Source organism: Astatotilapia calliptera, chromosome 15 (assembly GCF_900246225.1).
Source record: "Astatotilapia calliptera chromosome 15, fAstCal1.2, whole genome shotgun sequence".
In the NCBI taxonomy this organism is placed as follows: domain Eukaryota; kingdom Metazoa; phylum Chordata; class Actinopteri; order Cichliformes; family Cichlidae; genus Astatotilapia; species Astatotilapia calliptera.
This window is the reverse complement of record NC_039316.1, coordinates 38,614,525-38,630,885: the sequence shown is the minus strand read 5'-3', so window position 1 is coordinate 38,630,885 and position 16,361 is coordinate 38,614,525. Positions and strand designations below refer to the sequence as shown.

At 43.3% G+C, this 16,361-nt stretch overlaps 1 protein-coding gene across 27 annotated transcripts in view; it reads left to right on the top strand.

The window, feature by feature from the left end:
* ptprfa (protein tyrosine phosphatase receptor type Fa) overlaps positions 1-16,361 on the top strand; it is a 361,887-nt gene that overhangs the window by 289,983 nt on the left and 55,543 nt on the right. For all 27 annotated transcript variants that reach the window (XM_026143460.1, XM_026143474.1, XM_026143473.1 and 24 more), the window contains 2 exons: positions 1,331-1,412; positions 7,553-7,765. In XM_026143460.1, coding sequence (XP_025999245.1) covers positions 1,331-1,412; positions 7,553-7,765 — 295 coding nt within the window. The remainder of the gene's footprint in view (positions 1-1,330; positions 1,413-7,552; positions 7,766-16,361) is intronic.

Genomic DNA, 16,361 nt, shown 5'->3' with positions numbered 1-16,361 from the left:
GGTCTGATGACATCAACACCCTATATCAGGTGTGCATAATTATTAGGCAACGTCCTTTCCTTTGGCAAAATGGGTCAAAAGAAGGACTTGACAGGCTCAGAAAAGTCAAAAATAGTGAGATATCTTGCAGAGGGATGCAGCAGTCTCAAAATTGCAAAGCTTCTGAAGCGTGATCATCGAACAATCAAGCGTTTCATTCAAAATAGTCAACAGGGTCGCAAGAAGCGTGTGGAAAAACCAAGGCGCAAAATAACTGCCCATGAACTGAGAAAAGTCAAGCGTGCAGCTGCCAAGATGCCACTTGCCACCAGTTTGGCCATATTTCAGAGCTGCAACATCACTGGATTTTCTCATTTCCTCATCTCAGTATTAGTGTGTTAGATACCGTCGTGTTGGTTTTTAGGCGCCAAGAGCGTTGAGTGTCAGGGTATTAGCCAGTCCTGTCAGCTGATCTGAGCCAGGTTCTATAGACCGTATGGGTACGTGTGAATCTCAGCAATGTCTTGTCCACTGCATCTATAGAGTGCCAGGCTATTTCCCCCAACATACACTCAGCGTATTAGCAGTTCAAACATCTTAAAAAGCCAGAAAATTCTGGCGTTTTTCACCAGCCATTACAGCCTCTCTTTATTAACTTCTTGTCATGTTTTACCCACTTCACAGCGAGCCAATTATCAGAAGCAGAAGCGTTTTCTTTAAGGTCAGAGTAGTTTTAAGTGCAAACAAGACAATCAAACCTCTGGCCCAACAGCTCCGTGATTACAGCAGAAAACCACACGACTATATTAACAGTCGCCCCACTGCAACTCGTAGCCCTCTCATGATACCAGAAAGCAATTTGAGGTAATCAGCAATAAGAATCCCAATGCAAATGGTGCATTTCACAAGAAGTTTATTTCATATTATTACCCAGCGTGGTCAAGAAGACAAGCACATAGAAATAATTAATTGTGTTTCAAGTGTTTGTTTCTCCGAAGAAATAGCCCACAAGTAAGCAGTAATTAAGAGGAGTGGAGTCAGTGGAGAAAAAAGATGCTAATGTCCAAACCAGACCTTCTCATTAGGCTCAGTGAATGCATCTGTTTAAGAGAAGGTTCAGAAAGTTTATGGAGAAGATCTACAAGATGTGCTGAAACAACATTAGACACATGCATACATATAAACTGCATTTTTTAGTCTTTTAATACGTCTTTAATTCACTTTGTGCTTCTGACTCTTGTGTTGTGGTAACAGGTGAATTTCCTCATAAACTTATCTTCTCTTAACATTGAAGCTCTGTGTGTGTGTTTGGTGCACAATCATATATGGGTGCATTATACGTTTTGTGCAGGTGGTACTACATAGTGGTTGTCCCTGTCACTCCAGTTTCTCTGAGGAGATGGGAAAACCCTGAAGACATGGACATACAAGAGGTGAGCGGATGTCTAGTTCAGTTTGATTTCATTGTTGCTGACAATCTTAAAAACGGCTCTTTTATCAGTTGTAATTGTTGCCATAAATTTTGTGAACACTGGGTAAAAGCAAAAAAGGAGTCAAATCCTAGAAAAAGTCTTTCAAATAAGTTGGGACATAAGCTGCAGTAATTTGTCCATATTGGAACGTAGAAAATATCAAATATTAAAACATGAAAGATGTACAATTTTAAGAAAAATGTTGCTTTTAAATTTGATGACAGCAAAGCGTCTCCAAAAAAGTGGGACGGGGCAAACAAAAGGTTACCGCAGTGATGGTATAAAAAAAGAAACTATAACTGGAGGTTAGCTGCCAGTAGGTCAGTCACATGATTAGGTAAAAGAGCATCTTAGAGAGGCGGAGCTTCTCTACAAATCATCTACAAATTGTATAACAATTTCAGAAAAATGTTCCTCAACATAAAATTGCAAAGACATTAAATATCTCGTCATCAAGGCCAAAACTCAGTATTGGATGCCAGTGGTCTTTGTGTCCTCGGGCAGCACGACATCAAACATGTGTCATGGACATCACTGTGTGTGAGCACAGCTTACAGTGCCATCCACAAATGCAGGGTAAACCATGCAAAGACAAGCCCACATGTGAATGTGATCCAGGAACACTAAAAACAGAATCACTCAGCCTGGTATAAACTGGGAAATTAAAAACCAGAAGCAGCCTCAAGTGGCCATTGAGGGAACTGCACTTTATTGTTCGTTTTTTTATTGCAGTTAAATTTCCTTATTAGTCCCAGTGTGAAGGGTAGAAGCAGCAGTAAGGTGACAGAGAGTTGGTATAAGGTGGAGGAGGAAACCTACTGGCAATATGCATGGGACTGATAACATTGAAAACAGGTGATTAAAGCTGCTAAATGTTTTTCTGCCCATGTTTATCTGGAAAAGGGCGAGAAACACTGAATGAAAATGTAAGTTATTGCAGTGTGAGTGACAAAACAGAGTTCGTGCACCTTCATTACAGGAAAATGTTTCCAGCAGTATAAATGGGAATCAGTTTTTATAATTTAGTGGCACCTTGGCAGTTTTGAAACATCACTGACACCTTCTGATCTAGAAATGCTGTGATTATGAATCCGCTTCTTCAACCACCCTCGTGTGTCGCTTACGAAAGAATGCAGCGTTCTTCGGCTTTTTAGAGCACCGCCTGACGTCACTGCATGCTTTGCGTTTTAGCTTTGTTTTCATTTACATGTCTTCATGATGAATTTTCACAACCAATCAGACTGAAGCCCTTCTAGCATCATTACACAATTCATTACACGCAACAATTCAAAAAGGTTGTGAGGGACAAACAATATTCGAATGACTTGACTGTTCTCACCGTCATGCAGTCAGAGATACTAAAAAACAAAGTGTAGATGTGGTCAGAAGCTATCAAACGAAAATGTTGTTTACAATTGGAAATGTTGCGAGGCTAAATAGAGGCGATTAAAGAAAAATCATCATGCATCAATATGTGGATTGAGGAATATTTGTACAGAGTTGCCACTGATGATGGCAAAGGGAAATCTTACCTCATGTCTGAAGCTTTGTTTCTATTTTTGACTCAGTTTAATTTGCTGCATCTCCCATAATGCAGACGGGGCGGTGTGGCATCACTCTTATGTTGGCCCCTCTTGTAAACCATATTGGGTTAATGCTGAGCTAAATGGTGGCACGGGAGTTCAGTAGTTAATTTTGTTGAATCTACAACTCAAAAATAAATGAAGTTTTTCAAAGAGTAAACTAACTGCTGTGCATCATTCTGAGATTTTGCTTTGTTCTTGCTTTAAAACTTGCTGACACATTAACTGCTGAGTCAGCTCTGCTCCTGAAACGTAAAATAACAACTAAGAAAGAAATGGGGCTTTTTTTGCTTCACCTGCAACTGTATATAATTACCTAGTGTCAGTAAAATCCTTTAGCTTTGATTTTATTGTATCTCTTCCAAGTCCTCTCTAACCTACAACAGAACTGCTGCTTAAGGTGTCATTTACATACATGAGGCGCTGCACTGCGTTGTATTCCCGTGAGCCTTCATTGAGCAAGATCTAAAGGAGATGGGCTTTTACTATGTCTGCAGGCAGACTGATCAGGTTGAGCTGTGCAGTAACTGTTATGGGTTTGTCATTAATTCCCTCCCCTGACAAATTATGAAATGCATGCCAGTGGATAATGGTCTAACAATGAAGGCAAAGATCTGGAGTCTGGTATCTCATAGTCTAGACCCTTGTTTGCTTCAACTGGAGAGTTGCGGTCATAAACTAAATAAAAATGTAAAAGATGGACTTTCTAGGTCTTAAAAAATTAAGCCAGTGTAGAAGAGCTTTAACCTGAATTATTTCCAAGGGTCAGAGGGGGGTTCATCCTCATTGCTGTGCAGACTGTATAGAAATCACTGAAACAATGTATGACTTGGGTAGTGACAGACAAGTAGCTAAAGTATCCCTTAGTTTATCAGTCATGGCTTCAATAAAGTACGAGACAGCCAAAATGCTTCAAGCTTCAAAAGAGGACTTTGCAAACCAATGGGCAACGTCACACCGGCAGCTATAATGGATTTTATGGTGTTTACTATAATAGCTAGTATAGCAGTGTCTTTACCTTAAATTAAGTGTTGTTGCAAAATGGTTCTAAATAAATAAAACTTCCATGAAATGTAACTTTTGACTCTGCATGTCAAAAAACATCCAAAAGAAAATAGCGCAAAGGTGTTCCTAATAAGATCCTTGAACCAAACTAGCAGGACTTTCAGTGTAAAGGTGAAGCAGGTGTATGTCTAAGGCAGAAACGCAGCTATGACCCAGTTCATAGGGCGCATCCTTTGGAGGCCACATTTCAAGGCCAATTACGTCATAGCTAGGCGACGAAGGCTGCTCCAAATGCGTCCGACAAATGCGTCCTTCATTTCCCCGAATTTGAAGGATGGATGGGGTGTGTCCTTCGTGACCCAACCTATCCCAGAATTCATTGCGCGGCCAAGCCAATTCCAAATCTGAAGGCTAGACCAACCCATTTCACAGCCTCGCACTTCGGGCCTTCTCAGTCTATGAAGGACCCGGCACACGTAGACCGCGGAGGCCAGGTCCTCTGAAGGATGCAGCCTATGAATTGGGACACACATCTCATTTTGGCTGCATGTAGAGCTCGTGACCATAACCGAGAGCTTGGAATACATTCGAATAATTCAAAAACTTCTGGCCCAGCTCTCTTGCCCCTTCACATGGGGCAATAACTGTTTCCCAGCTCAGAAGCAGCAATCCATCCAGAACCATTTCATCCATACACGGTAAAGCCCTAACCAATGCGCCCACAGCTCTTCATAGTCTGGCTTTTTTTAACCTTTTCTCCTGATCTTTGACAAAGAAGCATTTTGGTATTTTGTAGTTTTCCTGAAACCAGCTCTCACTCCAAACACTGACAACTGGACCTCAACTGAAACTCTTGAACATATCCAATACATGTGTGCATAAAACAACACACAGTTATCACAGAAGCATTAGTGTGCAATTACATTTGAATCTGGCCAATATGAGCTCTGTAAAAAGGCATGTATGTGTTGTAGAATAGCAGCATACACAGTTTAAAGTCTATGTCTTTGTTTTTATAGGATGCTGATGCATAAAGACTGTGTAATTATACTAACTTATAGTTATCATTTGCATACAAGTCTAAATGTGACCTGCATTGTATTTTTTAGTCTTTGTTAGTAACTCTGGCCTCCGCTTTTTATACTCCAGTCATTTTGGAGCTACAGCAACAAGTAATGGAGTTGTTCAGTGTCTGAGGTTTGTGTTTACTGGTCACTATCGCAGCTTCCTCTACTGCAGATTGTGTTGTTGCTAAAATGCAGATCACTATCTGGGTTTGGCTGAAGAAAAGCACTTCACTTTAGTGGAGTCATTTTCTAATAGAGATGGTTGGCAGCACATCAATCTTGTCATTACTTCTGTCCTACTAATAAAGGGAGGCCAAGTGCATGTTTCAATCTGGTCGTGCACAATGTTAAATGCTTATTTATTATATCTTGTGTGATTTATCCATATATTTGTATTTTTTGTTTTTGAGTTGTTGGTGGCTGGTCAGGTTTAGGTTTCTATTCATTCTACAGAACTTCATATTACTGTTTATTTATTTATTGCCCTGAGTTGGATTGGTCTATGGCAGGGGTGGGCAACTCCAGGCCTCGGGGGCCACTGTCCCTGCAGGTTTTAGATGTGTCCTTGATCCAACACAGCTGATTTAAATGGCTAAATTAGCTCCTCAACATGTCCTGCAGTTCTCCAGAGGCCTGGTAATCATGTGATTCAGGTGTGTTGACCCAAGGTGAGATCTAAAACCTGCAGGACACCGGCCCTCGAGGCCTGGAATTGCCCACCCCTGGTCTATGGCATGATTATAAAGTTCAGAGATTTCCCTTTTTTATATATCCTGGATGAGCCCCGGCGTTATAAGCCCTGCTTATTTAGGACATAACGGGGTGATTTTTTTTAGTAAGGTAAAACGTATTAATGGCAACATGTCCCTGTGAGCCAAACATACAGCTAATTGGTGCTTTCCAGATGGAAAGGGAGACCTAAACATTAGGAGTAATTTAGCTTTTAAAGGTCCAAATTCCTTCCAGCAGCAGTGTTTGAGTTTATTAGTTATCCAAGAAAGTAGGATATATCTTTGGCATATATCATAGTGTTTTGGGTTTTTCTGAATGACACTTTTTCTTATGAAGTGTGGGGAATGTAAGCAAATTTTGAGAAACGTAGACTTATTGAAAAAGTGCGTAAAGGGCTCAAATTATCTGCCAGACAGCCCTCATGTACTTTGACGATGGGGGGTCCTAGGCCCTCACATGGACTCCCAAGCAGGGGGGATAAGTCAGGTGAGAGGACCAAGGACTGGACCATAAAAGGAAGGAAGCAGAAAGCAGCATCTGAAACTGACACAAGGCACGGGATCCAGTACCTTCATCTGAGACGTTTTTAAGTGAAATACTGTCAACCGGCTGTTTGTTAAATTTCCTTTTTCTTACAAAGTGAATGTTTGAAATGTCAGCACCCAAAAAAGGAAGAAGATGCATCCATGTGATTGAAGTGACTTTGCTGCAGACAACCGTCCCCAGTATGTCAGTGTCACCTTGAATATTGTTGCTTTGCGGGGACGTGTTGGTCTAAAATGACAAAAGCAGGTGGTTGAAAGACACGTCTGTCTCTGAACACAGAGAGCAGCTGAGTTTCAGTAATGAAGCCACGACCCTCGGTGCTTCCTGAATGTCACAGAGGGCCTTCAGACTTTATAAATTCAATCCTGCTAATTGTAAGGCGTTTGGCATCCTCCAACATGCACCTTTCACCAAGTGCACCACAAATTTATAAGATAGAAGTAACATTTTTACGTGGCTCAAAAACAAAATAAAATAAAATAAATTAAAAGGTTTATTGCTTCAATTTAGACTTAGAGAAATCTATTTTCTAGTATGTTTTTGCAAATTGCAGCTTTGATCAAACTGCTGAACAAAAGTGTAGTGCATCAGCAGCATGATGAAGCATCATTTCGAACATTTTGAACAATAACATTTCATAATAAAGTGGTTTAACTAACATCGGCACCCTGTTTGTTTGTCTTCTTACACATTGCTCATCTTTACTGGTTCTTTTGACTTTGTTGACCAGTCACACAGAGGTCTCAGCAACTTAGTTCATTCTAATCAATAAGACAGGTGATAAAAACTGCAGAGTGTAAAGAAAAGGATGGATATAACCCTCATGGCATCTCCCATTGGCTTTTTTTTTGCATTATTAATGAATGCTCCGGTGGCATTGTTGCTTTGTGGAGCCATTAGTTTCTTGCCTGGTTACATTGTTAGCATTGTTACAGTAAGACATGCAGACTTTAAGCCTTAATTAAGTGAAAACAGATCAACAGTTAAAGGTGGTTTGGATTAGAAATAAATAAGAGTAAAACAAGTGAATAAAATGGAAGAATCGTATAACTGTCACAGAGGGTCAGGAAAAGAGAGCCGTCATCTACAGAGATGAGGTTTGTTATGTCATCTTGTGTCACTATGCTCCAGTGTCATGTCAACTCATAATATTTTGTTCCTCTGGTAGCTTCTGGAGTCCGGTGCTGACAGCAGCCTGCAGAGAAGGAAAAGGCAGAGCAATGACTTCCTGCAGCCCTACATCGCTGCCAAGCTGGATACGCTCCCTGAGATCTTCACTCTGGGTGACGAAAAGAAATACAGCGGCTTCTACAACAAACCGCTCCCTGGACAGCAGCAGTACCGCTGCTTCGTTTTGGCTGACCTGACGGACCACGAGTCTGTGAGTGACCTCTCTGCATTTATGAACACGTTCAGCAGCAGTGATGCATTTGGAAGTGGTTCAGTGGTTGATCTCAGAGGCCAGGGCTTCAGTGCATACACTGATTTCTTAAAAAAGAGCACCACCCCACCTCAAAACACAGCACAGAGTTACAGTACATTGTGAAGATGATGCTACATGTTTGTCCACAAGACTCTTTGGCTTTTTCTTTGCCATCGTAAGGCAATATAGCAAAACTGAGATTAGTGTTGGTAATAAACTGACAATTTGTTAATACATTTTCAACATATCAGCTGGTTCTGTCCATACAGTGTGTGTTCTATAACTCATCCATTTGTGTAGCCTACAGACAGTTTGAGTGCTGTCGTTAGGGTTAATTAAGGGTAATTCAGGGTAAGGGTTAAGTTTACATTCAAACTTCCTCTTTATATGGAAGTTTCACCTGTGACATAACCAAATTTGACTAAAAATGTCTCCAAGAGTTGAGTTCAAAGATAAAATCCTTTTGTTTCCAAAGCTAGCTTGTTTTGCATGTGGCTAAAGTGCAACACAGTAGTTCTCTTTCACAGGAGGAGCATCCCTAAAGCAGGGATGTTACCCACATGACACAGCAGCAGTAGCTTAATTGTCATCCCTGTATCAGAGCCATGATAAATTGCAATTGGGGTTGCTGTAGCTCAGGCGGTAGATGGTAGAGCAGGTCACCTATCAAATATCCTGGGCAAGACCCCGAGTTGCTCTCCGGTGCATTCGTGGGATTATGAGTGTGTATGTGTGAGCGTTAGACAGAAGGTTCTTAGACAGAAACAACATAGAAAAACAGTGCATGTGTGAATGGGTGAATTCGGGGAGCTGTGTAAAGTGCTTTGAGTGCTCAGAGTAGAAAAACTCTATATAACCCAGTCTGTTTACCATTCCCATTTACCAAGAGATTTGAGGCCAGACTAACAATCTGCAGCAGTGCGAAACCCTCTTTTGGCATTAAAAAGTTACTGTAAGATTTTACTAAAGAGGTGCAGTGTCAGTTTTGTGACTAAAAGGTGTGGAAGTATTTTTGCCTTCGTGCATAAGTATTTGTAGAAGTTTCCCTTTTTTGGGAAAGAAATTTGGAGCGCATTTAAATGATTCCTACAAAACCTATTTAAGTTCATGCACTTTACAGCAAATAACAGAATTTAACCCTGAAAAAAGCAACTCTTATTTTGTTCCCTATGGCTGTGATAGTTGTCTCTAGAAGTGTTCAATTATTAGGAATTAGAAGAGGAGGGGTTATCAAAATGAGTGCAGCGTTAGCACAGCTGGATGGCTCAAAGCTATGAAGGCACTCCCTAACCTTGGGCTGTCCTGTGCTAGTGGCTTTACAGTGCTGCTTGCAGTGTTTCCAGTTTTTAGTTACATTTCTACACAGATCAGTCTTGTGTCTCTTGCTTGTGTTTTCACAGCCTCGTGCACACAATGAGCAGATTTTGTTTAACTTCTCTCTGGTATCAGATCTGTTACAAGCTGAATGAAAATGCAGAAATGTGTCAAATTCAGACCTGACAGCTGTTAGATTCATATTTGAATCCTACAATCTGTAAATTTTGACTTTAAAAAATGCACGCAGTCTCACACTTGCATAGCCTGCAGCGATAAAGAGCATGCATTTAATGACAAAGTAATAGCAACATCAAAGTCTGGGTCACGATGTGACATCCTCTTCTACATATATAAATGGCGGCGCGGCAGTAGCACGCAGCGGCCACTCCGGAGCCAAACTGGTGCTGCATTGTTTATTGTTTACGTTTTTGTGTGCAGCGTGCTTATTTTGCACTATGTATGGATAACGTCGCAACTGGTGTCGGTGTTCGTGCATACAACAGCCAGACACTTTTCAACCTAAATAACCTAGCTGACGACATCCAGGAGGGGCTGCGGGAAACGCTGCGTGAACTCGGCTTGCTCCGCGAACCAGGCCTCGAAGCCTCAGCGTTGCCTGATGCCGGCGGACGGAGGTGGAGACATCGGAAGCGTTGCGCGAGGAAGCGGAAGCGCGGCAAGCGGGCGGGAGTCTGTGCTAGGCTAAAAACAAACCCTAGCCGGCCGGCTCTACCGTCCATCATCTTATCCAACGTCTGCTCCCTGGATAACAAACTGGATTACATCCGACTCCAGCAGGCCACACAGCGTGAGATTAGAGACTGCTGTGTCTTTGTTTTCACGGAAACATGGCTCAGCGAAAGAGTACCGGACGCCGCTGTTCAGCTAAACGGGCTGGCCTCGTTTCGCGCCGACAGAAATGCAGCTCTGTGCGGTAAGACTCGCGGTGGCGGCTTGTGTGTTTACATCAACGAGAAATGGTGCAAGAACTCTGTGCTAGTTTCTAGTTATTGCTCATCGCTGGTGGAGTTTGTGACTGTTAGATGCAGACCTTTTTACTTACCACGGGAATTCACCACTGTTTTCATTATCGGAGTGTACATTCCACCTAGCGCTAATGCTAAGGAAGCGCTATGGGAACTGTATACAAAGATCAGTGAACTGCAAAATACACACCCGGATGGACTGTTTATTGTTGCTGGGGACTTCAACCATGCAAATCTCAAGTCAGTGCTTCCTAGATTCCATCAGTATGTGGACTTTGCAACGAGGGGAGAAAACACGCTGGATCTTGTTTACACAAACATCCCCGGCGCATATCGGGCAGAGCCCCGCCCCCACCTCGGCTACTCAGACCACATCTCTGTTATGCTAATTCCAGCATACAGACCACTCGTCAGGCGATCAAAACCGGTTCTGAAGCAGGTGAAAACCTGGCCAGCAGGAGCCATCTCTGCTCTTCAGGACTGTTTTGAGAGCACTGACTGGAACATGTTTAGGGAGGCTGCAACTTACGGCGACTTCACTGACTTGGAGGAGTACACATCATCAGTGTCCAGCTATATCAACAAGTGCACCGATGACGTCACTGTCTCCAAGATCATCATCTCACGACCCAACCAGAAACCGTGGATTACTGCGGAAGTGCGTGCACTTCTAAGGACCCGAGACTCTGCCTTCAAAGAGGGAGATAAGGTGGCGCTTAGAAGAGCGAGGGCTGAACTTTCTCGGGCCATCAGAGAGGCGAAGCGCGCACACGCCCAGAGAATCCACAACCACTTTAAGGACAGCGGCGACACACGACGCATGTGGCAGGGCTTACAAGCCATCGCTAACTACAGGACGACACCACCTGCCTGTGACAGTGACGGCTCCCTCCCAGATGTGCTTAACAACTTCTATGCTCGGTTCGACAGGCAGAACGACGTGGCGGCGAGGAAGACCGCCCCTCCTCCGAACGACCAGGTCCTGTGTCTCACTACAGCTGAGGTGAGGAAAACTCTACGCAGAGTCAATCCACGTAAAGCTGCTGGACCAGACAACATCCCAGGCAGAGTGCTCAGAGAATGTGCTGATCAGCTGGCAGATGTTCTCACCGACATCTTCAACATCTCTCTGAGCAGTGCCGTTGTCCCCACGTGCTTCAAGGCCACCACCATCGTCCCCGTGCCCAAGAAGTCTTCTGTGTCCTGTCTCAATGACTACCGCCCTATCGCACTTACACCCACCATCATGAAGTGCTTCGAACGGCTCGTCATGAGACACATCAAGACCCTGCTGCCCCCCTCACTGGACCCAATGCAATTTGCATACCGCCATAACCGCTCAACGGACGACGCCATCTCCACTGCACTCCATCTTGCCCTGACACACTTGGACAAGAAGGACTCACACGTCCGAATGCTGTACATAGATTTCAGCTCAGCATTTAACACGATCATCCCCCAACAACTGATCGGAAAGCTGAGCCTGTTAGGCCTGAACACCTCCCTCTGCAACTGGATCCTGGACTTTCTGACCGGAAGGCCTCAGTCAGTACGGATCGGGAACTGCACCTCCAGCACCACCACACTGAGCACTGGGGCCCCACAAGGCTGTGTGCTCAGTCCTCTGCTGTTCACACTGCTGACTCATGACTGTGTAGCAACACACAGTTCAAATCACATCATTAAGTTCGCTGATGACACGACCGTGGTGGGTCTCATTAGCAAGAACGACGAGTCAGCGTACAGAGAGGAAGTGCAGAGGCTAACGGACTGGTGTAAGGACAACAACCTGTCTCTGAATGTTGACAAGACAAAAGAGATGGTTGTTGACTTTAGGAGGACACGAGGCGACCACTCACCGCTGAGCATCAACGGCTCCTCTGTGGAGATCGTCGACAGCACCAAATTCCTGGGCGTCCACCTGGAGAAGGACCTCGGCTGGTCCCTCAACACCAGCTCCCTGCACAAGAAAGCCCAACAGCGTCTCTTCTTTCTGAGAAGACTGAGAAAGGCCCGGCTTCCACCACCGATCCTGACCACCTTCTATAGAGGAACTATTGAGAGCATCCTGAGCGGCTGCATCACTGTCTGGTTTGGGAGCTGTGCCATATCAGACCGCAAGACCCTACAGCAGATAGTGGGAACAGCAGAGAAGATCATCGGGGTCTCTCTACCCTCTATTGAGGACATCTACACCACACGCTGCATTCGCAAAGCCACCAGCATTGTGGCTGATCAGACACACCCCTCTCACACACTCTTTACACTCCTGCCATCTGGAAAAAGGTACCGAAGCATTCGGGCACGCACATCCAGACCGTGCAACAGCTTTTTTTCACAAGCCACCCGTCTCCTCAGCAAAAAGGGACTGACTGATAAACACGCACACACACACATACACTAACATTATCACTCAGCTTAACTCAAATACCTCAAAACATTGAGACTGGACTGACTAACCAACACAAGCGCAAACACACTGACCTACACCACCAAACCATCGCACACACCAACCTGTAAATGCTCTTTTGCACAATATTATTACTAGATATATTATTTTTTTTTTTTTTTTTTTTTGCACTAACTTGTCTTGTAGCACCTTGGTTCCTGGAGGAACGTTGTTTCGCCTCACTGTGTATTTTTAAACTGTATATGGTTGAAGTGACAATAAAGTTGAACTTGAACTTGAACTTGAACTTGAACTTGATAAAGTTAGTACTGACAAACAGATTCATAACATCGATTCATTTGTAATAAAGCTGCGATCCTGTGCTCTAACTGAGCTGTCAGAATTATCCAGAGAATGAACGTCTCGAGCTACAAGACTGTGCATCGTCCACGGCAAATTCTAACAGAAGAGTTTGTCTTCCAGGCAAAAACACATTGATCTGAATTTCCAAAGAGAAGCACAAACATGAAACTCACATCCTGATTGCTTCTGCCTGCATATGTACAGTGCTCTTGGTAGACTGCTGGTCATCATTAAAAGAAATTATTTATCTTTATAAATTAGCAGATCGCCAACAGAACCTCCCACTTCCGTCGACTGTGACGCTAGTTTGCCCTGGTTAGTAAATCTGCCCATCGATGTCGAATTTTCAGATCTCCATAATGGAATAAACACTGTGGCTACCTGACCAGACCCGTTCTTCTTAGAACAGGGGGATTGTCTGGAAGGTGAATGCACTCATGTGACCAGGCACAATTCACAAACTCAGCAACTAACACTTGCATCAAAAACAATACAAACATTGAAATACAAGAGAGAAACTATGACAAAGATGCACCAAAAGTCAGCAAATCATTCATCAGCAAAGTTATTTGTGCAGATTTTGTATTGTACATCTTTATGAAAGTTGTATATTCACAGACAAGAGTCAGGAAATAGAAACAGTAACAAGGACCAATGTTTGATATCATGCAATAGCCTTGCAATGAACGCAACCTGTGGGACACTTGTTACTGTGGACCTTGCAGCTGCTTCCTGTGGTGGTGTTGTACTGGATTGCAATACGCGCTTTCCCCCCACACTGCTGTGTTTGAGTGCACATGATCAATAGTCAGAATAAAATGTGGAAGAAAACAAATGGATTCCCCTGAGTTTGACCATCTTGCCAACAAAGTGCCCATTATGTTTTATGTTATGTAATCCTTCTGCACTAATGTACCATCTGAACACACAATACAGCTGCTGCTACCACGTGAGGGAGAAGCAAAGTCAACTATTAGAGTGGAATAAGCTGTAAGTTACAGCCTGCCTTGTATGCAGCAGTGCTGTGTCAAGAAAGGTTCACTGAGACCAAGGCTGTGCTTGACACCTCTTGCTCTTTAATAAATCATAAATCTGCAGCAGGGGCAAGGGAACAGCAGAGGCAACGTGGATGGTTTTTTAATATGCTGCTCTATTGCTGTTTTGTCTGCATTTGTGGCCTTTAAAGTTGTCAGATGAATAGTTCTCATAAAACTGTGGAAAAACTTCATTTATGGGTCACATTGTGGTACATACAGCTGCAGTGCATGTTCCATACTTCTTTGTAATGCTGAATGAATAGAGCAGAGTTGGTTGTGAATGGCATTATTGCTTTCTATCTGTGGAATACAAGAGTAGCCCTTCAAGCAGCGCTGCACACATGCCAAGCACGTCACAGTGATGCTAATCATGTCCTTGACTCCTGCATGCATCTGCAGGTACATCTTCCAAGCAGTTAGGCCGTGATCCCCACCGTCACTCACATGCACCTTGCTTCCAAGAGCATTAAACCTTCAGACTGCTTCTCTAATTTCAACTGCTCTTGTTCTTGTTCGCCCTCATGGCATCTTCATTTAAATGTGTTGTGATCTATGGAGAGGGAGGAGGTTGGTCCAGAATAGAACACTTCTAAAGGCTTCTGGCTTTAAACAGTCTTATGAACTATTCACACAAACACGGTGATGCACCAGATCAGTAAAGATTCACTTGGAGTAAGGTGTAGGGGGAGATTAAGGTTCAAATCTTTTTATGGAAAGGCTTGTGAAGAAGAACAAGAATGCATGTACGGGGTCCGATCAGAAGGGTCTGACAAATCAAAAGCTTCACCTGATTTAGATTTGGCTGGTCTCACATTCAACTTCATCTTGTTCCAGCTGACTTTTGCTTGCTGTGCAAGTTTGAGGTCCATGGTGGAGAACGCAGAGTGGACGTGGTTACAACAGCAACTTCCATGAGCTGAAAATAGCAGCTGAAGGATGAAGGATGACTGAATACATTAAAATAGATTCTCTCAAACAGGTTGTGATTTTTAGGTCCTGCTGTCTGAACTATTTTAATCATTCCTCATATGAGGCTTACATTGAAGTAAAGCATTTTCTGAAAATGTGCTTGTACTACGCTGAGCCCAAACCATGAGCGTGTTATGGAGAGCTGCTGGATGTTAACAGGATAAACCTGCATTCAGAGTCTCCTTGTATGGGTGAACCCAAGTCAGGCTTTCATCACTAACCACTTTCACCTACTGCTGAGCAGACTGCAGATCCTTCACACGGTGTTAATATTTGCCTCAGCTCTTGTCTCGCCCCGCCCAGTGAAGACAGCAGGCCCACTGTGGGTCCTGCTCAGGGAGAGTTACTGGCTTTTTCTTAAATGATCCAAGGTCTTGGCCCCACTATGTAAAGTGCTCAATGTGACTTATGTTATGATTTGGGGCTCTATGAATAAAACTGAAATGAATTGAGCATTTAAATGTCATTCAAATATCAGTGGCTGAAAGAAGTGTGAGATTAAAAAAGGGGGCAGATGGAGAAATGAAAGCAAGCTTGTTTCAGGTTATCAATGAAGGAAATTCAGCACATTGGTCGGATTTATCTGCACTGCAAAACAAAGTCAGTCAGTGAGTGAAGAGCGGCCTGAAAACCTTCCAGGTAGCAATCTGCAGATTTGGCCAACAGTTGTAGAAAATCGTCTTCTTTGAACATGTTTGATTTACAGTATTGACAAAAGGATCATTTTATATGGACAAAATTCTAGGTGTGATGGGACATTTCATGCCCTTTACAACAACCCTACCCCAGATGTGATTGGGTAAGAGGCACACCGTGGGCAGGTCACCAGTCTATCACAGGGCTAACTCACAGAGCCAAACAATCATTTGCACTCACACTTATGAGTAATTTAGAATCACAAAGTAATCTAACTCTAATAACTGAATGACCTTTAACTGTGGGAGGAAACCAGAGTATCCACTGCAAACTAGCCAGACTGTGGGTTTGAACCTGGGCCCTTCATGCTGTGAGGTAACAGTGCGAACCACTGCACCACCACGCTGTCGGTACAGACTTCACAAAAGGAGGAAAGCTACGATTTCAAGGCTTGATGCAGAATTTTTCTGCACGTTTTTGTCCTTGACAGGTTAAACACAATAAATAGCGCTAGCATGCACGGGGTGTGTAGTGTCTGCCTCCAGTGATTTTCCTGTGGTGTAAAATCTCGTGTGGTCTTGTGAATTTCATGAGTCCAGCAACTAACCACTCCTACTAGATTGTATCAGGTCATCTCAACAAGAACAAATGAAGTTGTTAAATTTCATACAGATCCTACATGATTCAATTACGTTCACCACAGAAACAAAATACAAGTTAGACTTTTGTAAATGTAACAACCATCCAATTTCCTTTTTTGTAGTGTACACGTTTGGGATCTCTGTCTCGCCTCAAGTTACATAAAATTCAGCTTTGTAGTTGTTGTACGATCCTGCTGGCAGAAAAAGACTGAAACT